The sequence below is a fragment of the Lemur catta genome, chromosome 15 (assembly GCF_020740605.2).
Source record: "Lemur catta isolate mLemCat1 chromosome 15, mLemCat1.pri, whole genome shotgun sequence".
NCBI classification, from domain to species: domain Eukaryota; kingdom Metazoa; phylum Chordata; class Mammalia; order Primates; family Lemuridae; genus Lemur; species Lemur catta.
Genome location: NC_059142.1, coordinates 6,025,852 through 6,052,457, shown reverse-complemented (window position 1 = coordinate 6,052,457; position 26,606 = coordinate 6,025,852). Strand labels below are relative to the sequence as shown.

The 26,606-nt window shown below is 53.2% G+C and overlaps 1 protein-coding gene and 1 non-coding gene across 6 annotated transcripts; both read right to left on the bottom strand.

The window, feature by feature from the left end:
* Window positions 1–1,743: 1,743 nt before the first annotated feature.
* DRG2 (developmentally regulated GTP binding protein 2) lies at window positions 1,744–19,729 on the bottom strand. Of its 5 annotated transcripts, XM_045526895.1 has the most exons (13): window positions 19,534–19,729; window positions 15,936–16,096; window positions 11,915–12,004; window positions 11,198–11,258; window positions 10,534–10,624; window positions 9,816–9,888; window positions 9,604–9,694; window positions 8,640–8,737; window positions 8,141–8,217; window positions 6,708–6,796; window positions 5,883–5,941; window positions 2,860–2,913; window positions 1,744–2,550 (listed from the first exon to the last, which is right to left on the bottom strand). In XM_045526895.1, the coding sequence occupies exons 1-13, from the start codon at window positions 19,595–19,597 to the stop codon at window positions 2,464–2,466; spliced, it is 1,095 nt and encodes a 364-aa protein (XP_045382851.1). In that variant the 5' UTR covers window positions 19,598–19,729; the 3' UTR covers window positions 1,744–2,463. The 5 variants fall into 5 exon arrangements, with proteins under 5 accessions (XP_045382851.1, XP_045382854.1, XP_045382855.1 ...); XM_045526898.1 differs by lacking the exon at window positions 15,936–16,096 and having other exon boundaries at window positions 19,534–19,715; XM_045526899.1 differs by lacking the exon at window positions 19,534–19,729 and having other exon boundaries at window positions 15,941–16,022.
* Window positions 19,730–23,429: 3,700 nt separating this feature from the next.
* On the bottom strand, window positions 23,430–23,533 carry LOC123621421. The gene has a single exon (XR_006729145.1). It is a non-coding gene; the product is annotated as a small nucleolar RNA U13 (small nucleolar RNA).
* Between the last annotated feature and the right edge of the window lie 3,073 nt (window positions 23,534–26,606).

Below are 26,606 nucleotides of genomic sequence, written 5' to 3'. Positions count from 1 at the left end.
AGGCCACAGGGGCGCCAGCCTGGGACTGAGCGCAGGCCTGCTGCCTGGGGACAGGCCTGAGCGAGAGTGCAGGCCCCCTCTGTGATTGCCAGGGAGGGTGAGTGATAGGAATCGGGTGGCTGACAGGGGTGCGAACCAAGCCTGGAGTTTACCCTGGGGGGGTGGGTCAGGGACCACTGGGGCTTCTTAGGGGGCTTCCCTAGCCCTAAGGGCACCATGAGCTGCCATTTCACAGTGACCTGGGCATGTGCAGCTGCACAACCCCTCCCTCACACACAGGTATAGGTGGTACAACCATGCTGACCACAGACCCAGATGCCCAGGACACGACATGGAGACGTGGATTACCCTGACCTACGGGCACAGGCCTGGCCCAGTGAGGAACACGCATGGCCCAGTGGCCGAGCCTCTGGCTTGAGCCCTCGCTGCCCGAGGACCTCCAGACCCCCAGCCTCACCTCCCACCCGTTCCTAGCCAGCTTGGGAGACAGAATAGGCCTGGATCCCATCCAAGGCCTGCACTTGGCTGGACACCCTGTGAACTCAGGGCCTTCCCTACCTCTGCCTGGGCCCAGAGGCCAGACCTGCAAGGTGGGGAGTGGGAATGACCACCTCACAGGTAGAAACCCTCACTTAGGATTCCATGGCCAGGCCTTGGGGCAGCCGGGACAGGGGCTGAGGTAAGCCACCAAGCACTCGCCTGTCTCCGTGCCCTCATCGCCAGAAGGGGACTGTGTGGGCATCATCACACCATCTCCCAGGTGGAGGAATGAGGCTCAGAGAAGAGCCTCAGTTAGGGGAAGGCCCCAGCTCTGCTGCTGCCCCCTATTGCCTTCCCCCCTGCAATCTGGGGGGCCAGTGGCAGACTCCAAGGATCCAGAACTAGGGCTCCCTTACCTGGGTCCCGTGGCCTGCTCCCCGCCTGCATGCCACCTAATGGGGGTCCCGTGGCGGGCCCCAGGAGCACGGCTGGCCCGGCAGAGCAGATCAGTGTCGCCCAGCCCACCACGCCAACCGCCTGGGGCCCCATCTATATTTAATGATGTCTATTATTCCTGTTTTGTCTCTGGAAAGGAGCGAGCAGCTGACGGGGAAGGCAGGAACAGCCTGGAGAGCTGAGCAGTGGGTCTGTCCCACACTCCAGCCTGGCCCAAGGCCTCCCAAGGGAGCTTTTGGCCCCTCCTGGCAGCCACACATACCTGCTGCATCCACCCCAAAAGGTGCACCTCCTCCAGGAAGCCTTCCTTGCCACTCAGAGGTCCTATTAATAAAGTCTGGCTTCACACTCACAAGCTGTGCAGCCTACAGCGAGTCGCCTCCCATGGAGAACAGCGGCTGTGGGGGTGGCCCGGTACAGCCCCTGGCATACACTAGGCACTTAGTGAGCACCTGCTGGCGCCTCCACCCCTGGCCTCTGAGGCAACAGGAAATGCACCCGGCCACCTTGCTCTCACAGGGTAGCCCCCCTGCCATCCCAAGGGCTGTCACAGGGCCTCCTGGGGATGCTGCCTACCCCGGCAGCCAGACCCCTCCAGAGGGCGGTCTGGGCCTGCAGACCCTGGCCAACCTCCCGGGCAGAGCCCGTCCCAGCCTTGGTGAGGACCCCTGCGTTCTCCTTGCCGCCCCAGGCTTGGGCCTGCACCACGGGCCCAGGCTACACCCACTCAGGGCGCCAAGCTCATTCCCGCCCCGCCCCCCCCATGCCCACCAACCTGGCAACAGAGTTCACCAAGCTTACAAAATGTTCCTTAGTCCAAACGGGAACAGTTTTTAATCCTTTATTTCAGAAAGGAGAGGTGGGAGCTTAGAGAGAAAATACAGAAAATGCAGAAGTCCCCACCCCAGGGGTGCAGACCCAGGTCCTGGCGTTTGTGCTGGGCAGGGGCTGCCCTAGAAGGGGGGGGGGGAGGCACTTTAAGACACCACTCAGGCTGTGGAGGGTGTGAGCTGGGCCTTTGAAGCTACTACCTTCTGGTTCCCACCAGGGGACAGCCCTTTGTGCGTGGGGGACAGGGGAGTTTCATCCTGGGAGGGCCCCCAAAAGCTGGCAGGGGCTGAGGGAGCAGCAGGTGCCCCGACGGTGACCACTGCCTCCGGAGACCCAGGCAGGCCCGGCTCCCCGCCTGGCACTAAGCATGAGTCCGTGCTAGGCTGTGGCTGGGGGGCAGCCGGGCAACCTGCTCCCTCACTGCCCAAAGGGGCTGGGGGTCCAGATGCAGGCCCAGGGCCCAAACTCAGAGCCCCCGGCAGAGGGATCAACCTTGGGAAATGCCCCCATCTTGCCCCTCTGCCCCAACACACTTCATCATCTGTCTACTGAAGAAACGTCTGGAAACCGCAGAAGCTTGAGGGAACACTTCCTGGGGTGTGTGTTTGCGTTTTCCCTGTTGGGGCGTTTGTGTGTCCCAGTGGGTCCGACTTCCCAGGGAGATGAGGCCGGTGGGTGGGAGGCCTGGAGGAGACATTACTTCTTCACAATCTGGATGACATCCTCGTGCTCCATGGTGTGGGTCAGGCCCACCCGCTGTGGGCTGTACTTGGTGCTGGTGCCCTGGGCGAGGAATGGGGGCAGAAGGGTCATGTCAGCCTGGACTGGCCAAGGCCAAGGGGGATGTCACTGGAGGAAGGTGGAGGTGTGTGAACAGCAGGGGCCCCAGATAGCAGGACATCCCCAGTGGGGACCATTCCTGATCTCAAAGGTCGGGGAGGCCTATGTCCAGCCTGGGTTGGCATGCACACTCATGGAACAGGACAGACACACTGGTCCCCACAGAAGGACAGGGACACTGAGCAGAGAGCGTGAATGCCTTGCTCTGCATGTTGTGTTGGGTCTGACCCTGCCTCCCACCCAGAGACTCACCCACACCAGGGCGTACTTGAACTGGCTGGCGAGAGACCGGTGGATGCGGTGGCACTAGAGGACAAGAGTGTCAGAGAGGAAGATGAGGCTCCACCCAACCCCACCCCGAGCTCAGCCACACACCCAAAGCACAGGGGATGTGCCAAAAAGCAACAGGTGCACCATGGCAGGGGCTCCAACAGTGCAGGCCTTGGGTCAAGAAATGACTCATGCTTGACTCCCATGCAGCCTCCTAGTCCCAGCTGCAAGAGGGTCCCACTCCCACACCTGCCTGGAAGCAGCAGTGCACGGTTAGGAATGTGCCCACAGCTGCCAGAGCAAGGTTGAAGACCTGGCTGCTAGCAGCCTTCCGCCTGAACAGCCTTCCGCATCTGAACAGATGCTCCTTCAGAATGGGACAGGGTGACAGCTTGGAGTCACCACTGCTTGGTCACTGTCTCTCAGTCCTCCCAGCCCGAGCTGTGGCACATCACCCCACCCCCACCCCCCTAGACAGCTGTAGGCTGTCAGCACTCCTGGGCAGGGAGGGAGGTCAGAGGTGTCCCAGCACTCTCAGGAAGGAGACCCTGAAGGAGGCAGCCAGCCATTGCCCTGTTGTTGCCACGGTGATGGTGGCAGTCAAGTGGGGCAGGCAGGGAGAAGACTGCAGGGTTGCTCCTCCTCCCACATGCCCACAAGTCTTACAGGTCAAAGACCAAAGGGCTTGCCTGGCTTCCCAGGGGAAGAGGCAGATGTCAGGCCTGCAAGAACACTCCCCTGACACAAGACGGAAGCCAACTGGTTCTGGTCTCTTCTGGCCTATAAATGGGTTTTATGTTTTATTCAGCTTGCCCATTCCTAAGAAATAAATTAAACCCACAGGCAGAATGTAAAATGCAGGGTCACCCAGTCACTGGATTCTGTTGAAACCCTGAGAACTTTAGGAGCACTGGGTGCATAGCCATAGCCCTGGGGGTCAGTTACCCCCAGATGAGGGCACTAAGGCACAGGATAGGGGAGCGAGGGTGTGACCCTGGGTCTGGTTGGCTCGATGTCTGCCTGCTTCACCTTCTTTGGGTCTCTGTTGTCAACACCCAGGTTGTAACGAACTCTGTGGGCAGGGCAGGCCTTTTACCTACAGCTCGTAAAACCCGGGACAGTTGAGTGTCCTGGAGGGAGGCACCTGGGGAGGGCAAGCTGGAAGGGAGGTGACGACAGAAGGAGTAGGCCTCTGTGGGACACCCCCATCTCTCCTCACTCTCAGGCCCAGCACCTGTTGCCTCTGCCCTGTGCTCCCCTCCTTCACTTGTGCCTCTGGGCCTTGCACCTATTATCCCTGCTGCCTGCAACACCCTGCGCTTCTTCCCAGGCACCTGCGTCTACAGCCTGCTGGGCTCCTCGGCTCTCAAACAGGCCTGGGGGATGCAGCCTCCAACAAGGAGCTCCTTGTGAGTGACTGAAGGGATTCAGGAGGGTAATCTTGAGTCTCCTTGGCTCCTGCCTGGCATGCTAACTTTCAAGCCCAGGCCCTGAGGAAGATGTGATGGTCTTGCCTCATTTCTATCAGTACCTTGAGACCAGCACCCAGAGGCCAGGGGCTGGGTTTGCTGAATGAACGAATGCATGAGACCAGACTTCAGGCCCACCCACCACTGTCCTTCTAAGGGGCTGCAGGGACTCACAGTGTTGCTTGGCTCTATGATACAGATCCTGAGCTTGAGGAAAACGACACCTAAGAAAACAAAAGCCCAGGAGGATGGCTGTGTGACCTGGGCTCTGGACCATCACCTGCTCCTGCAGGGTCACGTTCCGGTGACAGAGTTCAGGACAGGGAAATGTGCTCATGCTTCCCAAGCCCAGAGCCTGTGGGCCTGTGCAGGCCCGCTCCCCTGCCTGGGGTACTCCCTACCCCAACTCTTTTTTTTTTTTTTTTTGACACAGAGTTACCCGGGCTAGAGCGCTGTGGCATCAGCCTAACTCATAGCAACCTCAAACGCCTGGGCTCAAGCAATCCTCCTGCCCTAGCCTCCCGAGTAGCTGGGACTACAAGTGCCCACCACCATGCCTGCCTAATTTTTCTATTTTTAGTAGAGACGGGGTCTCATTCTTGCTCAGGCTGGTCGCAAACTCCCAAGCTCAAGAGATCCTCCCACCTCAGCCTCCCAGAGTGCTAGGATTACAGGCGTGAGCCACTGCAGAACCCAGCCTACCCCAACTCTACACTGCCAGACCCCTCTTGTTCGACTAGCCAGCTTGGGTCACCTCCGAGCTGCCCTCCTGACCTCTGTGTAGACCTGGCACCCCACCATACCACCCCCCACCCCCATATGTGTGACTTTGGGATTGGGTGCCTGGCATTTGCTGACCCCAAAGGACCCAGTCTGACAGGAACTGGAGCTATTTCATTGAGTGCTGATGTTCAATAAACCTGTGTTGAGTGCAGGAAATATCTGAAGTCATCCTGGGTTGGGGGTAGGATGTTGGGGCAGGGAGGGGCAGGCCAGGCAGGGGGGTTGAGTGGGGGCCATGGGAGGTGGCAACTCTGAGCCCTAGCTAGCTCTGCCACTGGTGGAGGGGAGAAAGGCTCTGCGGGCCCCTCCTGGACTCCCAGCTCCAGCCCTACTGCGAGAACAGCAATACAGAAAGTTGCTCTCTTTGACCTCAACACTTGAATGGCAGTGGCCTGAGGAGCCCATGGCCCTGGGAGCAGGGTGACAAGACCACTGCTTACGGCATCTCCCTAGTGCCAGGCAGCATGCTGGGTGCCTTCCATGCTGGACCTCACTCAGTGTGGCCTCCCAGCTATCCAGGGGTGTGGGCAGCACCCCTCATCTCACAGGAGAGGGACGGGGCCTCCACACGCAGCTTGGAAGGGGTGGTATGGACATGACCCCAGGCTGCCTAAATCCAGATTCTGCCTCAGTTTCCAAGAGTGAGGAGAGCTGAGCTCAGCCCTGCTGGCTGGAAGTGTCCCAGGGTAGAAAGGAGTCCCCAGGGGCCCGCAGAGCTCCCACCCCTTGTCTACGCAGGCCTGGTCAACTCACCACGTGCTCCACAGAGGCTCCTTTCCGGAGAATGATGGCATCCGTGAAGTCTGGCCTCTCTGCAGGGAGAGATGGGGAGAGCACGTCGGCCACACATCATGGCCCCTGCTGCTTTGTGACTCCTTCCGTAAGTAAGAGCTGGCTGCGAAAGTCCTTCTGGTCTCCCAAGCCTTGGCCTAACTTTCCCCGTGCTATGCAGCACACCTCAGTAGAGATCCCTGTGCCACCTTTTACGACCTTGACCTTAACACAGAGAATCAAAATAAATCAAAATCCAGGATTCACACTGCCTGCCACCCATCAGCTGTGACAGCCCTGACAAAGCACTTGGAGCATCTCAACGGGCAGGGAGCAAATGGCTGTTGGAGTCTGGTTGGGGAACCTGTGGCTCTCCCCTTGTGGACAAAGTTAGGGTTGATGCAAACTGCCCCAAAGTCAGCTGCTAGGTCCCCGGTGTGTGTGAGTGTGTGTACTGGGGGGTGGGGACATAGGATGGCTCCATGGATTCAGCTGCCTAAAACTCCTGACGTGGGGCCTGCCCCTGAGGGGGAGGTCAGGAGAGCAGTGAGTGCTATAGCTGGTGAGACTCCAGGCAGCCTTAGGCCACTGCCTTCCCTGACCCTCAGGGAACCCTCCAGACCAGAACGTGGCACTCTGCCCTACGGGCCCAGGCTGAGGTGGAGAGCAGTGCTTGACTCTGAGATGGGAAAAGCGCTGCCGGGCTGGGCCGGCACTGGAGCCTCTGGGCGCTGTGGGCCGGCCTGGCGGTCCCCTGGGCAGCAGGAGGCTCGGCCTGTTTCCTGGGCCACAGGCTGCCCAACTCACGTCCTCTCTTCTTGGTGTAGATGCAGGTCAGGGCCAAATACTCCCAAAGCATCTCCAGCAGGTAGTCCAGGTTCAGCTTCATGCCGCAGCTGCAGGGAGGAAGGCGGCCGGTCAGGCAGGGCCCCCATGGGGTCGGAGGGCAGAGGTCTCTGCTTCTCACTGTGGGAGGGGACAACCTCCACTGGCCTGCACAGGTGCCAAGGCCAGGGTGGCCCCACTGGTGCCCATGGGGAAATAAGCCTGTTATGCTGATGGCAGCTTGACGCTTCAGCTGCCTCTGATCACCAAACATGGTCACACCCGACGGCTCAGCGTCTCTCCTGGGCCAGCACAGCTGTGCTCTGTGGTGGGCCCGCAGCATCTGGGACTGACTTGGGGCTGCTGTGGGGAGACAGGCCAGGGGCCGTGGTGGATCATGGGCAGAGGCTGGGAACTCCTGACATCCAGAGCTCACCCCTTGCCAAGAGGAGAGAGGGGCTGCCAAGGGGCCCAGGGCAGCAGCAGGGATTTCAGCATGAAGAGGGAAGAACTCAGGCTCTGGTGGCACCCAGTCCTAGGGCGGACCCTGTCTGCAGCAGTGTGACCATGAGTGGCGTCCTGACCTTTGTACAGCTGTTGTGAGCAGAAGCAGGTAAAGGTGTGGCCTGCAGGCCTTAGAAATGCTCTCGTGCCCTGAGGATGGGCATGTCCTCAGGCAGCCCCTGAAGGGCCTGGGATACAGCAGGAGGAGAAGAGGAGCTGAGGTTGTTCCGCGGGAGGGACCCTGCTCTTTGCAGTGGTTGCAACACGCACAAAATGCCTGTGCTTGGCCAGCCAGGATCCTCACCCGGCATTTGCACTGGCCACCCTCACCGGGTGTCTGAGCGTCTCACTTCTGGAGGCCAAGCCTCGCTGTGAAGCTGCCAAGTGCCTTGTTTGAGCTGGGAAACCAGGAAAGCGGGGCACATGAATCCGCTGGCCCCAAAAGAACCCCGCCAGGCAGTAGTAGGTGGACCCTGCCTGCCTGAGAACTTTAGTTCCCTTTTCTCTCTGAGCTGTGGTCACACAGAAGCCACACCTTTCAGAGCACCAGGAGAGGTAGGTTCACACCACTAAGCTAAGAAGCCTCTCAACCATTCAACCTGGGTTGATCAAATCCTTCTGTTTCCTTAACCAGAGCCAGCCCACCAGACATCGCCCACCCTGGCCATGCCAATTCAGGGCTGGATGGGCCAATGCCACCAGCTGCTATCAGGAGGGGCGCCTCCTGCCGCCTCTCCTTGGCCTTGTGACCACGTGCTCTGCCCTGGAGAGGAGATCCCAGCCCTGAGGGCAGTGTGCTGGTGAAGACTGTGCCGGCTTCTGCTCCCCATGGCCAAGGTGGTTGGGAGGCCTGACCTCTGGTTCAGATCCCAGAGATGGGACAGCAGAGCGGCGGGGTGCAGCAGCCTCACCTGATGACCACGCTGTTGGGTTTTCGGGCCAGGCGGTCCACTTCTTCCATGGAGATCTGGTCAATTTTATTGTAAACCTGAGATTGAAAAGGTGGAGGTGGGTGGTGGGGAAGGGAGGGGGCAAGGTGAGAAAGGCCCTCAACGGGCCTGCACCTGCCCACAGTTCCTCCTCAGCTCGCCAAGGCACGGGAGCTGAGCCTTCCTGCCCTTGCTGCCTCAGGCCGGCCAGTGCCCCCAGAGGGAAAGGCTGAGCTGGAAGCCTGGCTTCAAGCTCTCCATGTCTGCAAGGCTCAAGCAACCACCAAGAGGGAGGGGAGGGGAGGGATGGGAGAGTCCCAGGATTTGTGCTCCTCCCAGAAGCCTGCCTGATGTGGGGAGCAGAGGCCCTCAGCTGTCTGGGCCCCAGGAGCTCATGAAACGCATCAGAGGAAAGGCGGAGTGGCGCAGGGCCAGGGCTCCCCGTCCTACATGGTGCCCCCGGGGTGCTGGTGCCACTTACATACAGGCAGGGCATATACACCCGGTTGCCCACGATCACGTCAATGAACTCGTCCGGGGAACAGTCTTCTCGGAAGAGCACTTCTGCATTGAAGATCTCTGTGGGGGTTCAATTAAGGGGGCAACCTGTGTGCCAGCAGCCCCTGTGCCCCCTCAGTGGAGGGCCCCAAAGAGCTGAGCAAGAAATATGTTGGCTGGAAGGGACCTTGGCAGTCATCTGTTTGTGAGATTTTACAAGACTTTAAAGCTTGGGGAGCCTCTCATTTTCCCTCCTCCAAAGGAACCATAATATATAAAAGTTTCAATCAACAAACTGCTTAAATCTTCACTGTGAGGCAGGGAAAAAGATATGCTTGCTAATGCATCTCAGTGGAACCCCGGGTTTCAGTGCCAGAAGCATGATCTGAAAGCTGGTCGAACCCAGCTTCTCCCCATGCGGGACTCTCCTCTGGGGGGGCTGTCCTACCTCTGGTCGCACACCTCCAGTGACGAGGGGCTCACCACCTGTCCCACCATGAGATAGGTCTCTCAGAGTTTGCTATTAGCCAAGCACAACTTTGCCTCTGAGGCCCCTCTGCAGCCCCAGGACCCAACTAGCCCCCAACAATACTTCAGAGCCCTCCACTCTCCCTGAGGCTGCTCCAGGTCAGGAACCCCCGGTCCTCAGAGGCTGTTTCTCAGGACGCCCTGTCTTTCTTCCTGATGTCACCTGGCCATCACAGTGCCTAGTACTCGGTGAGGAGCCGGGAAGCCATCGTTAAGCTAGCGGCTGCAGCCCGGCAGTCTAGCGCTTAGCAGGCACACAGGCAGAGGCAGACAGGAGCTGCCTCGCTGGGCTGCAGCTTTCCTGGAGGCTGCTCAGGTGGATCGGGGGTCTCCGGGCCACAAAGCCTCCTGTCTCATTAGCCACCCGCTGCCCTGCCGCCGCGGCTGCCCTCCCGTGCCTCTCTTTGGAGGGAGGATACTGTATTCGTGCAGGATGAGCTGCACCAGCTTTTCGGAGCACTGGGTCAATGTCACTGTCGAGTTAAAGGAGATGCCACCACCTTTCTTAGGCTGAAGAAGAGAAGGAAAGGGAGAGCTGCTGACCAAGGGGCAGCGGCGATGGTCCCCATGGCCGCAGGCCAATGCACCCCAACCCTGCCGCAGCCCGGCCCACAGGCCAGAGGAGCCTCACCTTGAAGTAGATGTTGGGCTTGTGCTTGTTGAGGCGGATGCCCACGGACTCCAGCTCCTTCTCCAGCAGAGACCTGGGCAGAGCACCCCACGAGCCCCTCACAGGCTGCCCACAGAGGCAGCTTCACATTACACAGGAAGCCCCTGCCTACCCAGACGGGAACCAACTCTCTCTTCCGCCCGCTCCCCCAGCAACCCAGGGAAAACATCCCTTCCCAGCACCCCAGGGCTGCAGGGGAGCCTCTAAACTCCAATGCCACAGTTCACGGGAGACTGGCCTGGTGTATAGTCGGTGTGCACAGGCAAGTGGCATGAGCCCCCATGAGGTGACCACACAAGAGTGCTCCTCTGGTCCCTAGGAACACCCCTGGCCTGGTGTGCCCCCAGCCGGCAGGCATGGATGAACAATGCTTCTGCTGCTTGGGGCTGGGCCCCTGGCAGGTTCTGGGCAGTGACAGGGCACACAGGCCTCTGTAGGCAGGAGCCAGAGCCAGGCCATGCTCCTTGGTCCCCAGCTCCAAGATTCTCACGCTGGCTGGGCACAGGCTCGAGGAGAGGCCATCCCAGGCTGGGTCTCCTTGGGTCTAGTCCGTGGAAAGTCCTGCCACTGCTCCCATGTATGAGAGGGCCAAGCACCCCACAGACCACCCACCATGAGCTGAAGGACACACCGGCCCTCCCCAGACATGTAAGCTTGCTCCATGCCCTACCCCACAGACCTCTGAACCTCTCCCTTGGTGGCATCCAGCATCATGATGACAACATCGGCTGTGCGTGCCACAGCGATCACCTGCCGGCCACGGCCTTTCCCTGGACAGGTGGAAGGGATGTGGTTACACCTTGGCAAGGCAACAGTGACATAGGCAGGACCTGTGTGATCCCGCCTGGCCCATGGCCTCCTGGACTCCTGTCCTTTACAGACCCACCACATGCCATAAGCCACCCCAAGCTGACATCCTTGGCCTTTCTCTTTAATCTACATGCTGTTGTACTTATGGAGACTTATTTTAGAAGGAAACCCGACATCACTGCATTAAGTGCAATAACAGGATAATGAGGGCTGTTTTGCCCTCACCATTCTGTGTGGCAGGCCCCAGGCTATGTGCACGCACATCTCCTCACTCAATCCTCACAACTATGCCGTAAATTCAATATTATCATTCCCATTCTACAGATGAGGAAACTGAGGCTTGGCTTAGAGATACTCAATCACTTGCCCAAGATCACAAAGCTTGTGTGGTACCAGCATTTGAACTGAGCCTGTCCTTTCTGGAAAACGGGGCAACAGAAACGGATCTGTGGTGATCACAACAGCCACACCCAATTCAGCAATCAGTGACAGAGCCCCACCCTGTCTCCCACACGTCCGTCCCTGCCTCCCACCTTGGGCCGCGCCTTCAATGATTCCAGGAAGGTCCAGGAGCTGGATGTTGGCGCCTTTGTACTAGGATGCAGAAGACATAAAAGGTAAAGGGGAGGCTGGGTCACCACTGGGAAGGGCCTGCTAGGACCCAGGACACCTGCAGTGGCCCCACTTGCTAGCTCAGGAGCTGTAGGAAACACAGGGGCAAACCCATGGCCAAATCTGAGCCTTGTGGCCGCCTGAGCCTGGTGCAGACCACAGACTGAGTTCAGCTGCCATCTGGGGAAGGCTGGTGGGACTCCCCAGTCCCACGACACTCATCACTGAGGGTGACGCTCTTCACAAATAAATTGCGTCCCTGTGGGAGACTCAAGGCCATAACACCCAGCTGCCCAAGGCAAACACCACCCAAAGCTCTGAAGCTTCATGGGAGACGGAAGGATCCAGCCAACCAGCAATTAGTGACCAGAGCTGGGGCGGTGGGGGAACACAACGGGGCACCAGGCAGAGCCGCCATATGCTGTCCTGACCTCCTGATTCCATGCCCTGCCAGGCGTCTCCAGGGTCCCAGCAGCCAGGATCCCCAGAAGTGCCAGTGCTTGAGGGCAGAGCAGCTCAGTCCAGAGCCTGCCCCCATGCAGGGACACCCACCTTTAGACCTACACACACATGACACATGCAAGTGCAAATGCAAGCACTCACCCTTTCCCCTTCTGTGCCCAGCACACCCCACTTACTTCAATGACCCCGGGGATACACGTCAGAGTGGTGAACTCGTAGGATGCAGCTTCACTGGCTGTGGAGGTCATCAGACTCAAGAAGGTGGACTAGGAGAAAAAGGAGGTCATTGCACTGAGGAGTCTTATCCCAGCCTTCTGGGAGAGTCTTTCGGAATTGGGTGCCTGCTAGGTGCAGGCGACTTGGATGGGTGTGAAAAGAACCGCCCCAGCTGGGAGAGTTGCCTCTGGCCCTGCCCAGGATGAGACAGGCATCAGAGGGCTCCTCCTATGTTCCTTGGAGGCACCAGGCCTGTCTTTGGTGGATAAAGAGACTTAGTTTCTGCAGGATTTTTTTTTTTACAGACAGGGTGTTGTTCTGTCGCCCAGGCTGGAGTGCAGTGGTGTGATCAGAGCTCACTGCATCCTTGAATGCCTGGGCTCAAGTGATCCTCCCGCCTCAGCCTCCTGAGTAGCTGGAACTACAGGTGCACCACTGTGCCCAGCTAATTTTTAAAAATTTTTTGTAGAGATGGGGTCTTGCTATGTTGCCCAGGCTGGTCTCAAACTCCTGACCTTAAGTGATCCTGCTGCCTTGGACTCTCAAAGTGCTGGGATTACAGGCATGAGCCATGGCGCCTGGCTGGATTTCTCACATAAATCAGGAGCCTTTCCCTAGCCCCACACAACCCTCCAGACCCTCCTGGCCCCAAAGAACTTAAAGCAGGCAGCAGCCCCACAGTACTGGTGAAACCAGTACCTAGAAGTCCTGCTCACCTGAGGAGGGTGTGAGATGTGTGAGGAGATGGCAACCTCCCAGTCTGAGGCAGAGACATCCCGGTAGCTGGCAGGAGAGAGGCGTTGTGGGGAGCAAGGGGGGATGCAGAGGATCTAGATGTGACCACTCAGGCCACCATTCACTGTGGCTGGGAGTCGGAGAGACCTGGCTTTGGATCCCACCTCTGCTGGGGGACCCTGGGACTGGGCAAGATACTACATCCTCTGAGCTTCAGGGTCCTCACATGCACAGTGGGCATCAATCCAGTTCCTACCCTGAAGGACTATGCCAGGGACTAAAAAGATAAGGCCCAGCGAGCCCTTCACTGGGAATATGGTAACATCTCAGCGATGGATGCTATGGTCAAGAGGGGCTGCCAAGCGGTGGGGCAGAGCCAGGAGGGGAAGAAGCCCAGCCCTGTGCCTCCCACCCCATCCTAATCATCAGGGCCCCTGGAACAAGGAGCCTGAGACTGAGATGCAACAGAGCCAGCGCTGCCCAGACCCTGCCTCCTCGCTGGCACATCTCCCTCGCAAGCCCTCAGATCTCTGAAACCCAAGATGGGACGTGTGAAGGAAACACACTGAGTCCTCAAATTCAGAAACCCTCAGCCTTGGGGAGCTCCTGGAAACTCGAGGAACAATGAAAACCTGGTGGAGGAGATAGATATGGATAGATGGAACAGCCCTGAAAACAACGGCTGCCGAGACACCAGGCAACCAACCTGGGGGACACCCTTGATCCTGTCTGGCCCCTATGCCTGACCATCCCATGGTGGGAAAGCCCGTACTCCCAACAGGGCAGGTGGGGTCTGGCACAGGGCTCAGACCCCCAGAGGCACGGCCCTTCTTAACTATAGTGGCTTCTAGCAGTCAATCACCTTCCCTCCTTCTCTGATACACACACCAATTATATAGGCAGAGGGTAAAACCAACAAAACAAAACGTTGCCCAGCCTGCAGCAGGTACTCAAGAAATGGTAGCTGTTACCAATGTCCCCTATGCTTGGCCCCGAGTAATGGGCTCAATACACATTCTTTTAGCTGCCCTGACTTAGAAGCTGCTCCCCAGCATCCGACCCAAGTGCCCTGGCCGCTGCTCACATGGCCTGTATTCCAGCAGCCTCTCCACTGGGCTCCTTGCTTCCACCTTGCCCTGCGCTACCCTGCTATCTGCACAGCAGCCAGAGTGGTTCTGTTGAAAAGTAAGTCAGCATCCAGACTGTGATTTCTAATATTCTCCAATAAAAGGAACCAGGGCTCCTTGGAGAAATGGTTGATTCTAGGCCAGGGCAGAAAATACACAAGAAGAACCTTAAGCACTTTGCAGTGTCAGAAAGTGAGGAAGTGCTGGAATAACACAATGATGGGAGTACGTCCAAGAAGCCATCTGAAATAGTTCCAAAGCTAGAACAATCTGAACATGAAAAGAACATCGTATGGTATTAGACCCCAAAGTATAAATACCCATGAGTACATATTGATATCAATAAATGACTGAATAAGGCAAATGAATGGGAGAGAAGAAACAAATCTCTCATGCAGAAGAATTTCAAACAATTTATATAGACACAAGACACACCCACCTCAAGGAGGTATGAGTCCACACCATTAAGTGTGGGCTGCCCACAGTGACTTCCCTGCCAAGAGTACAGTATGGCAAGGGGAGGAAACCCGATGCACACCTCTTCAGCCAGGTGGTCAAGGTCAACAGCAACACTGATAACTCATGTTGATAGCATGTACCCTTAATATGTGATAAAAACAGCACTTTACCTCTGTGGTTTTCCTCTCTAAACCACAACCCCACTCTAACCACAAGAAAAACATCAAACCCCAATTGAGGGACTTCCTACAAAATACCTGACCAGTACTTCTCAAAACTGTCAAGGTCATCAGATCAAGGCATGTCTAAGAAACTGTCTAGAAGAGCCTAAGGAGACATAACAACCAAATGTGATGTGGGGTCCCAGGGCAGAAAAAGGACAGTAGGGAAAACCTATCCAAATAAAGTATAGACTTGAGCTATTAATAACTGATCGCTGGGTGGTGAATGGAGGCCTGTAATCCCAATACTCTGGGAAGCTGAAGTGGGAGGATCACTCGAGGCAAGGAGTTCAAGACTAGTGTGGGCAACATGGCAAAATGCTGTCTCTATAAAAAATTAAAAAATTAGCTGGGCCTGGTGGTACATTCCTGTAGTCCCAGCTACTTGGGAGGCTGAGGCAGGAGGATCGCTTGAGCCCAGGAATTTGAGGTTACAGTGAGCTATGACTGTACCACTGCACTCCAGCCTGGGCAACAGAGCAAGACCCTGTTCCCCTCTCCCCCTGAAAAAAAATCAAAACTCAAAAACCCAGATCAACATCGATTCATTAGGTGTGACAACTATATAATGTAAGATTTTTAACAACAGGGGAAACTGGGTGAAGGGTAAATGGGAACTCTGCACTATCTTTGCAACTTTTCTGTAAACTTAAGACTATTCTAAAATATGTTTATTTTAAAAAAATCAATCAGATTATGTCTCTTTTCTGCTCAAAACCCCACAATGACGCTCATCTTACTCACCACATAAATGTAAATCAATATGGATTTTACATTACACTGAGCAGCTTTCAGAAGAAATCTTCTAGAAAACTGCAGCAGCTTCCACTTGACTCTTCACTCGATGCCAAAGTCCTTCGGGCAGCCCACAAGGCACTGCCCCCCACTGCTCTCTCTGCCACTCACTCAGACCGGCTGCCCTGGTGCCCTGGACACCATCTGAAACGTTCTCAGGCAGGGCTCTGAGAGCTCCCTCACTTCCTGCAGGCTTCTGCTCAAGTATCTGCTTGACAGAAAAGCCTTCCCAGACCCCAGTGTAACCAGTAGGACCTCTGCCCCCGTCACTTGCCAGCCCTACTCCTCATCCTCATCACGTGACACACCCCATTTACTGTCCCTTCTCCCTGAGAATGGGAGCTCTATGTGGGCAGGGAGAGAAGCTGTCTGGTCCCTGCCACGGTGCCCAGCACAAAGCACATACTCGATGAACGTTTGTGCATGATGGCTGAGTTGGGAGACTGAGTGGTGCTATTTCTGTTGGAGAGAGGAAAGAATGTTCTGTGTTAGGACAATGAACTCGTGGGACCCAACGCTGGGGGAGGCCGGGTCTTCTGTCCCTGGAGCTAACCAGAAAGGCGCTGGGGGAGGCACAGATAGTCATCGGTTTGGGAGATGACCTCCTGCCTTCCCCGACAAGGCCCGCACTGACCATCACTGACCTTACCCACAGAGGGGAATCCAATCAGCGCCACACGGGCATCACCTGACTTCATGACATCGAAGCCCTCTCCTTTGGATGAGGCAGATTTGGATGGTTCTAGGAGCTGGGCCCGATACTTGGCAAGTTTTGCTTTCAGCAGGCCCAGATGATACTCAGTGGCTAAAGGATATAAAGGAAGATAGAAGGTAAGTGTCCACAGTCTCCAAGCCCAGTAGGTCAGATGGGACCCCACACACGACCAAGTGCTGGCTGGGAACATGGGGACCACATGCAATCATCATCAAGGAGACAGGAAAGAAAAACCACTCGTCTGCTTAAAAGGCCCCCTTAGCTTCTCACTTCATTTAGAATAAAATCTAGTCTCCTTGTTGAGACCTCACCACTCTATGTCAGTGGTCCTCAATGGGGGGGGGGGCAGCACTACTCCCTGGGGAGCATTCTGGAAATTCTGGGGGATGTTTCATGTTCACTCTGCTGGTGAAGTCCTCACTGGCATCTACAGGACAGGAGCCAGGGAAACCAGCTGCCCTACAAGATGAGTCAGTCCTGCACAGCCAAGAACTGTCCAGAGCCCCACATGACTGCTCAGGTCCCAGAGACATCCAGAGGGAAAAGCTGGGTTGGGATCACCAGGGCCTAGAACCTAGCCCTGTTCACATATGAACACAGGGCATTTTTTGCAATGTTAATATACACTGAAATTCCTAGGAATGCAACTCCTGTGCACATAAAAGGGAGACAGTATTTGAAACTTTACCTCAAGCTGCTCACTATTCTGGGATACCAAGCTGTCACAGCAGTGCCTCTAGCAGGATATGTGAGTGGCCAACACATCTCATTGCTTCATTATAACTTCACCACGTTTTGGCAGCACCCCAGCATTTACTTACATGTTGCAATAAACACTATTTCCATTATACATTACTCTCCTTTTTCTCCTACTTTATATTACTATTAGGGCATTACATTGATTTTTGTCAAATTCTGTGGGTATATAAGTTACATTATTGATGGGGAATTTCATTGCAGAACAATAAAAAGGGCATTACAAAATCTGCTATAAAACGGGGCTGTGGTTAAGATTGAAAAGCAGGACCCTAAGTAACCTGGCCCCTGGCTACTTCAACATGTCTCCTACCACTCTCCCTCCTCCACTACACTCCAGACACAGGGCTTTTTTTTTTTCCCAGAACATACTGACCTCACTCCTGCCTCAGGACCTGCCTCAGGACCACTGCATTTGCTATTCCCTCCACTTCAATCAGATCTTTCCAGAGCTGGCTGCTTCTCACCATTAGAGGTGCAGTTCAAAAAACACCTCTTCAAAGAGGCCTCCCCTGCCCAGCCTTGCCGGGCAGTGTCATACAGAGTTTGAGAGCTTGTATTGGAATCTCATCCTGCCATTACTGGCCGTTTTGCTTTGGAAAAGTTACTTAATCCTCTTGTGCATCAGTTTCTTAATCTACAAAATAGGGATGTTAACAGTAATAACTATTTCATCAGATTTCTGTGAGGCTTAAAGAAAGCATTAGGAACACTGTTTACTATAAGCACCCAATAAAAGTCGGCCATTATTATCCACAGTAAATCCCACCACTCTGCCTCATGATCTTGTTTACTCACTTGATGGCCCTTATCACTTTTTGAAACTATTTTGTTTCTTTACTTCCCTGGCTCCAAGAGGTCAGAAATTATATACTGTCATGTATCCCCAGATTCTGGCACAGGGCCTGGGTGCCCAGGAAATGTCTTAGCAGGAGAATGAGTGAACTGATGGTGGTGAGAAAGGGTCAAGAATGGGTTCCGCAATTGTCAGGTTCACATAGCCCTTCCGTCATCCTAGCTCAAAATTGTGAGCACCTCTGAGGGAAAGGACTAAGTCTTGATCACCTTTACATCCTTTTCATTCACTACTGCCAAAGCGGCAGCATCTCTAGCCTCCCCTAGGCCTCCCTGCTACTTTCTTTGGGGCTTATAGATAACATTCCACATAGCAGCCAGAGGGAACTTTTAAAACAGAAATCAGATGAATCTCTCCCCTGCCTAACACTCTCCACTAGCTCCCACTGCCCTAGAACACAACCCAGTGTCTTTCCCATGACCTCTGGGGCTCTGTATGATTGGCGCCCTCCTCTCCCATCACTGCACCCTAGCATCAGACCTGTTGATCCCTGAATACACCAAGTTTGCTCCTGGCTCAGGGCCTTTGCACTAGCTGTTCTGTCTGCTAGGAATAGTCTTCCCCTAGATCTCTGCATGTCTGGTTCCTTCTTCTCATTCATGTCTCAGCTCAAATGCCCCATCCTCATGGTGGTCTTCTCTACCATCCTACCTAAGTAGGCCCTGGCCCCACCCCACCCCCAACACTCTGCTACATTACCCTAGTTTGTCTTCGTAGCATTTATTGCTTGATGAAATTATCTTATTTATTTGGTTACTGGTTTATAGACTGTCGACTAGAAGGTCAGATCCAAGGGCAGGGATGTGCCTGCCTGTGTGTCCACTGCTTTAACCACCGTACCTAGCACATAATAAAGGCTCAGGAAGGATTTACAAAATGAATGAGTCACAGAAACCCCCCAATTCCTCACTCTTCAGACCTAAATGGAGCTAAGGGAGGACAGACACTAAGACCAGCCACCTAGCATTTCTTGCTTCCCCCTCCTGCAAGCCTGAACCTCACAGGACTGGCCAGGCACTGGCCTAGCCAATCGCCTGTCTCATTACTCCACACGCCCCCTGCTGATCTACATTGTTCTTACTGTCCCTGGACCACACCAAGCTTTACTTCAGCAATACCTCCCACCCGGAATGCCTCCTAACAACCAGCTCAAGTCCCACTTCCTCCAGATGTCACCATTCTTCTCACCTCTCTTCTCTGAGCTCCTCCAGCCCTTATAATCTGAAGTCCAGATTTGATGCTTTATTGTGTGCTGTCTATGTTGGGGTGTTTATTTTAAATATTGAGTGCCCACCATGTGCCCAGTGCTTTGCAAACGCCATGTAATTTCACTTAGCTGTGAGCGAAGATGGAGCAAGGGGTTATTATCCCCATTTGTAGATGAGGACATTGAGGCTCCAAGAGGTGAAGTGACTTTCCAGTGTTTCACGGCAGATACGTGGTGGAACTGGGGTTCAAACCCAGGCCTTCCAGACTCCAGAGTCCGGATTCCCTCTGACCCAGTGGGCTCCTGGCTGCTGGGTGAGGCTATTCCTGAGAGGTCTCCTCCTGCACCTCCCAGCGCAAAAGGGAACAGCACGAACTCCCCAGGCCTGGCCATTGGGAGCCTGGGGTTTGAACACCAGCCTGCCTTTCTCTGGGTCAGATGCTTGCTCTGTAACTCGGGATTTCTCTACTCGGTCACCCGGTCTGGCAGTGATCAGATCTCTTGGTGGCCATTTGCCATCAGACCGGGGCGTGAGAATCGCTCCCTCCTGGCCCTGCCTTGGGCGCGATGGGCGGCCTCAGCACTTCTCTGGCACTTCTCCGCGGCCTCCGAGCCTGCCCCAGCTCTACCACTGGAGTTGTTCCCCCATTTTCCAGACAGGAAAACTGAGGCGAGCAGAATAGAAGGCCCCGCCGGGCCGGCCCTCACCCTTGTTCTTCTGCGTCCGAGCGATCTCCTTCTCGATCTCCGATATCTTCTCCAAGATCCCCATGGCGGCGGCAGAGCTGGGGACGCCGACGGCGACGACCGCGGCACCGAGAATTCTGGTCTGACAGCAGCGGCAGAGCAGTGCGCGCCCGGAAGCAACGGAGCACAGCGTCCTCGTGGGCTCCCGGTGCTCCCGGATTCACAGTCCGGGCGGGCGACGTCGAGCGCAGCGCCAGACACTATCGGTTCCGCCTGCCCGGCGGGCCGGGCTGCGACCGCTACGCGGGGCGGGGCCTGGTGGGAGCGGGGCTGTGTCGTACTGGGCCCGGCTAAGACTGGCAGGTGCCCGACGTGGAAGAGACAGGATATCCCGGTGATGAGCCCTGAACTGCGTGTCCCTGGGTGCAGCTGACTTTGACAGTGTAAAGGAAAAGGGCTAAGCTGAAAACCTAGTGGCTCTCATTTTGTATCGAGGTTAAAAGCGAATCCCCATTACCACCTTAACCAGGCGCTGCCACTCGGCACTACCTGCTATCAGATGCCTCCCGATATGGTGCAGTATAAAGCAGACGGCATCTCCTATGTGGGATTCTTGCCAGAAATACTGTACCTGAGTTTAGATATGAGTTTAGACACGAGGAAGCATCAGATGTGGGAAGTGAAACATTTCATAAGGCAAGTCGCCTAGGCTCTTCAAAATTGTCAATGACTGGGAGGAAATAGGCAAGGGAATTGTTCTAGAGTAAAAGATGTTATATACAATGTGTGGAACTTGCCTGGATTCTGGGTGAAAAATTGAAAAAGCAGCTATAAAAAGACATTCTGTGGCTCACGCCTGTAATCCTAGCACTCTGGGAGGCCGAGGCGGGTGGATCGCTCAAGGTCAGGAGTTCGAGACCAGCCTGAGCAAGAGCGAGACCCCATCTCTACTAAAAATAGAAAGAAATTATCTGGACAACTAAAAATATATATAGAAAAAATTAGCCGGGCATGGTGGCGCATGCCTGTAGTCCCAGCTACTGGGGGAGGCTGAGGCAGTAGGATCGCTTAAGCCCAGGAGTTTGAGGTTGCTGTGAGCTAGGCTGATGCCACGGCACTCACTCTAGCCAGGGCAACAAAGCGACACTCTGTCTCAAAAAAAAAAATAAATAAATAAATAAAAAATAAAAAGACATTCTGATCTGGGCCTGGTGGTGCTCTCCTGTAGTCCCGGCTACTCAGGAGGCTGGGGTGGGAGGATCGCTTTAGCCCAGGAATTGGAGGCTGCAGCGAGCTATGATCATTCGCCTGTACTCCCGCCTGGGTAACATATCCCGACCCCATATCTAAAAGAAATAAATAAAAATTTAAAAAGAGACATTCTGAGGACAATTGGGGGAAATTTGTGGATTGGATAGTGAATATTATGGAGATATTGCTAATTTTCTTGGGTGTGATTATGTTGGAAAATGTCTTTATTCTTAGCAGATGCATATGCAGGATTTAGGGGTTGTTTTAGTATGCTTGGGCTGTCGTGAAATACTATAGACTTGGTGGCTTAAACAGCAGATATTTATTTTCTCACAGTTCTGGACACTGGAAGCCTGAGATCAGGGTGCCAGCATGGGCAGCTTCTGGTGAGGGCTTTCTTCCCGGCTTGCAGAGGGCTGCTTTCCCATTGTTTCCTCACATGGCCTTTCCTCAGTGCGTACTTTCAGAGTACTTTCAGTGCAAGCTCACTGGTGTCTCTTCTTACAAGGCCACTAATCCCACCATGAATAGTACAGTACCCCCACGAACTCATCTAACCCTAATTACCCCCATAGGCCCCATTTCCAAATACCATCACATTGGGAATTAGGGCTTCAATATGTGAATTTGTGGGGGACACAAACATTCAGTCTATAGTACGTGTGAAAGTTCATGATGTCTGCACCTTACTCTCGAGTAGTTCAAAATATGTATATATTTAGAGAAAGCATATTAAAGTAAATGTGGCAAGGTGTTCACAATTGTTGAACCTGGGGGAAAGGTATGTGGGTGCTATTGAATTATTCCTTCAACTTTTCTGTATGTTTTAATAAAAAGTTGGGGAAAAGGAACAGGTCCTTGTAAATCATACTACCTGTGTTCAAATTCCAGGTTCATAACTGTGTAAGCTTAGTTAAATTTCTTAACCCCTCTGAGTGTGTTTCTACATCCTAAAAATGGGAATAAGGTGGTTGCTATAAAAATGAAATTAGATAATGACTGTAGAGCACCTGGCATATAGTTTGCTTGCTCATAAGTTCTCTTTGAAAGCCAGAGCCATTGGAAGTCACTTCTCATCTCTCTCATCCCTCCTCAGATTCAACCCATATTTATTAAGCACCTACTATGCACCAGGCTATGGGCTAGGTAGGAACTTGTGCAAGCTTTGACCTTGCCACTCTCATCTGCATTTTACAAACTGAGGTCACATACTATGCAAAGTGGCCCAATGTTCAAGCTATTCAATGGCAGGGCTGAGATCTGAACCCAGAGCTTTCAATTCCAAGTGCAGTGACCCCACGGTAATGTGACAGACTGTAGGTAGAATATATATGTTGTTTCTGTAAACAAAGAAGATGATAGAGGTGAGAACAATCTGGGAACTGGAGAGGTCTGTGAAGATGTGGAGGCTTGAAGAGCCCTGGCCCAGGCGTGGGTCTGTAAGTCCTCTCTGCCTTCAACGTCTATGTGATGTGGCTCTCGGGGTCTCCTTTACCACCACCCCTGTGCCCACAAAAGCATGTTCACTTCCAGTTTACAGTTGAGGAAATGGAAGAGTTTTGGAAAACAACTCACCTTCCAAGAGTCCTGGCATCTTTGCCATTGTATCTGCTTCTGTGACAATCCTTGTGGGCCTTGGTTTCTTCACAAGTAACATGGGAATTGCGCCTATGTCAAGGGTCATGGGAGCACATCAAGCTTCCTCTAGGCAACCGTCTCTCCTGCTTGCCCAGTCTGGGTCCTCCAAACCCTAACCTGGGAGGCCAACTATAAGCCTCGCTGTTCATGCTGCCCAAGGAACCCTCGAGATGGAGTTTATATGTTTCTGGAGAGGCTGCTACTAGAACTATAGAAACATTTGATTTGTGCATCAGAAGACACTATCAACAGAGTGAAAAGGCAATCCACAGAATGGGAGAAAATATTTGCAAAAACAACCTGATTTAAAAAAATGGGCAAAGGTCTTAAACAGGAAGTTAGTGTTTAATGGGTGCAGAGTTTCAGTTTGGGATGATGAAAAACTTCTGGAGATGGAGGGTGGTGATGGTTGCAAAACGTGAACGTACTTAATGCCGCTGAATTGTACACTTAAAAATGGTTAAAATGGTAAATTTTATGGATATGTGTTATATATATTTTACCACAAGAAAAACAAAGCATTTCAGAACAAATTCTGGCAAAGTGGCTGGGGGTAAATCTGGACTTTACCATTTACAATTACAATTATCTAACTGGGACAGCATTCGTCACTCAAATCCATTCATTTATTGAACAAATATTTCTAGAGCACCTATTTTTTTGCCAGATGACTCCTAAAAGGATGGTGCTTGTCCCCACCCTCTGTGAACTTGCTGGGTGCCTGAGGGCGGGTCAGGTAACCTCTTAGGTCTACCACCTCACTGTGGAATGGAGGAATGGAGGCGGTGCCTGTCTGCTCAATCGAATTGACTAATGGAGCTGTTGGCCATTCAGCTGGTATTTGGTGGGCATGACCCACTGGGTCCTGTGGATGGAGAAATGAATGACACACCAGCCCTGCTCTCAGGGAGGTCAGAGCTGGGCTGGGGAGCTAGATCAGTGAACAAAAAGATGGGAAGTCCACAGCAAAAGATAGAATGGGTACAACCCTATTGTATGTGAGAAATGGCACATTATTTCTTTTTTCATGTCAAATGGGTAATGTGCCAACATCATAACATGGTTTGAGAGAGGCACATCTCACACATGATCGTGAAAACCCAACCATCACACTTATGAACTACAAAAGGATTGCATTATTATGATGATGATGATGTAGAGATGGGGGTCTTGCTACGTAGCCAAGGCTGGCCTCAAACTCCCACTCCCAGGCTCAAAGTATCCTCCCACCTCAGCCTCCTAAATAACTGGGACTATAGATGCATGCCCCTATGCCTGGCTTATTTTTAAAAATTAATTTCAATTTTCAATCCAACTCTTATTGCCATATAGACATACTCGTGGGAAATTCAAACTCAGTCATGGCTGGGCCTTCCTCACCAGTATAAACTGGGTAGGCCCTGCAGATGTCATCCACCCTAATCAACAAATGAGCTGCCCTGCTCCCTGGGTAGTGGTGGGGAGCTGCTGGGGGTGGGGCTGTGACTGGGGAGGGTGTGATCAGCCCCGGGGGGCTATCCTGGCCGGGAAGCCCCTAATGCACACATGTGGTTCAGCAGAACCTCTTCTCGAGGGGATGGGCATCAGTGAAGCCAGTCCTGGAATACACCAACACCCCGTCCCCCTGCGCCTGGGCATCCACCAAAGGCAGGAGCTACCATGTTGGGGCTGGCTGTGGGGAGCAGGATGTACCTGTGATGCAAACGTCCGTTTTGACCTGGGGCATTTTCTGGAGGTTGACTCTGATGCAGGAAAAGGAACATTTTAATCCTAGTTGGGCACACTTCAAACTCAGACATCTGGAGTCGGGGGCGGGGGGGGCAGCACGTGGGGCTGGTTGTGCTTTCAAACCGAGCTGTGCTTCTGTGGCGAGTAACATCTGAGGGCTTTATATCAAGCCTTTGGACTGAAATCCAGGAAACAAAGCAGGTAGACTCCCTACATACTGACCTGTGGTGCAGCCAGATGGTGTCTGCTTTCTTACAGGAAGCTTCATGGCCTCTGCTTTCTCGCCTACCTTCTCTCCCAAACGTACTCTGCTCCCTTTTTGCCCCACCATTCCATGAAGGCCGCTCTCCTCAAGGTCAGAAGTGACCCTCACACTGCTCTACGCAAAGATCAAGACAGCATCAGTCAACAGTTGATGCTTCCTTCTCCTGTCCCTCTCCCGTGGCTCCCAGAATGCCAGCTTGCCTTCTGTTCCACGGGCTATTCCTCCTCTTGTCTGTGAGCTTTTGATGTCAGAGGGCCCCAGAGCTCCATTCTTAGCACCCCGTCTACGCTCACCTCCTTGGTGATCTCATCCTGTCTTGCGGCTTTAAATACCCCACCTAGATGCTGCCAGAGCCCACATTTTATCTCCAGTCCAGACCTTTCTCATTCATTTCTCCTGAATTCCTATATCCATCACCACTTGGAATTCCCATGCTTATCTCAGACTTAACATGTCCAAAGCAGAGCTCCTGTTCTTCTCCAGACCTGTTCCAGCCACAGTTTTACCCTGCAGAGACAGATCTGTTCACTAACTCTAGTTCCCTCTCCGTCTAGGTGCCCAGCTGGGCCATTTCCCAGCCCCTTTGCAGATGGGTGCGGCCTTGTGAATGGCCAGAAGCCACACTTAGTGCACCAACACCACAAGCCTGAAAGCCTCTCGTTCCTGTAGGGGAGGCTCGCTTAGTCACTCTCAAACTGTCCTGCATGTTAGAGTCACCTGGAGCTTTCGGAACATCAACAGGTGCCATAGGGCTACCCTGGGTAAAGCCTGACATAAGAACGCTAAACCATTCCCAGGTGATTCTCTTGTACAGCCACATTCAATTGTGGAGAGAAACGATGACTAATGCATCACAAAATGAAGCAAGCTGAAAAACCAGAAGGAAAAATGGCAAAAATAAACTTGAATTCAGCATATACTTCTGTACAAATGAAAAGCCTTACCTCTTTTTCCCACTATGTACAAATAAGGAGTTTCAATCTTTAGAGTCTAGATGTTTTGGAAGAAAAATCTGGAGGGAAAAGCTGTTCAACTGCAATCGTTAGTCCCCCACTCCCGCGAGTATCAAAGCCAGCTGCCTATTTCATTACCAAGCAATTTCAGCACGTCCCTTCTCAGGTGCGGGTCAGATCAGCCAAGATTGCAGTCATGTTTGTAATTTTCCTTTTGTCCCGTCTTGGAGTTGGTTTCACACTTAACCTACACAATTTCCACAGTTTCTACTGTCCCTATGGATGGTCTAAAAACAAAGCAAACTAGAGGTTAAAAACTGGGGATGTAAGAATTGAGATGTTAAAGCCGGTATTGCTGGCTGTTCTAGACTATTAGTTCCTTGAGGGAAGGGAGACATTTTGTCATCCCCAATACCCAGAATGCTGCAGTACGTGAGGTAAGCTTCAGTAAATTTTAATATTACTAAGCAAAAATAACACTTTACTTGTGTGTTGCATTTTTAGAACTTACTAAGTGCTTTTGGGAGCATCTCCTTGAATCCTCAACAATTCTTTGGTGCAGGAGAAGCTGTTCTTCCTCCTTTCCAGGTGAGGGAACTCGAGCTCAGAGGTGTTAGCTGATGCATGTGAGGGCACGTTAGGACCTAAAGGTACACTTTTCTACTTTAGGCAAGAAACAACAGTGGTGTCTTAAATTGTATGAGTCCAGCATTGTGAACAGTCTGTTACCTTCTTGACACTGTGTCTCATGGGAGAAAAAAGTTTGTTACTATTGTTTAGACAACGTGAGATCAGACGATACTTGACACACATAGGGGAGCTTTGTCCTGCCATTGATGTAAATTCCCTTAGCATTTCAACTTGCTTAAAATTTAGACCTCTTTCAACACTTTAAACAGTTCCTTGAAAACACAAACATTTCTAGCTATGTCCCTTGATGCAGCTCAGGGAGGTGGTACCTGAAACCACACAATGTGGTTTGTCAGAATCAAGTGACACGGCTGAGTTAGGGGCCTCGCCCTTTTGCAAGGCATCTTCTCTGAGGACCGCAATCACCGCCGAGAACAGCCGGACTGCACTGCCTGCTCCAACACCAGACCGCGAAGCAGGCAGTGAGCAGATAGCTCCATCTGCACATTTTCTGTGTTAAATAAAAGTATAAACTCTTCGCACATGCAGAAAAAAATGCTTCCACATTTCTGAAGAAATACAGAAATGAACAAAAGTAAGCTCAAATAGAAGTGCTAAAGCAGCTGAAA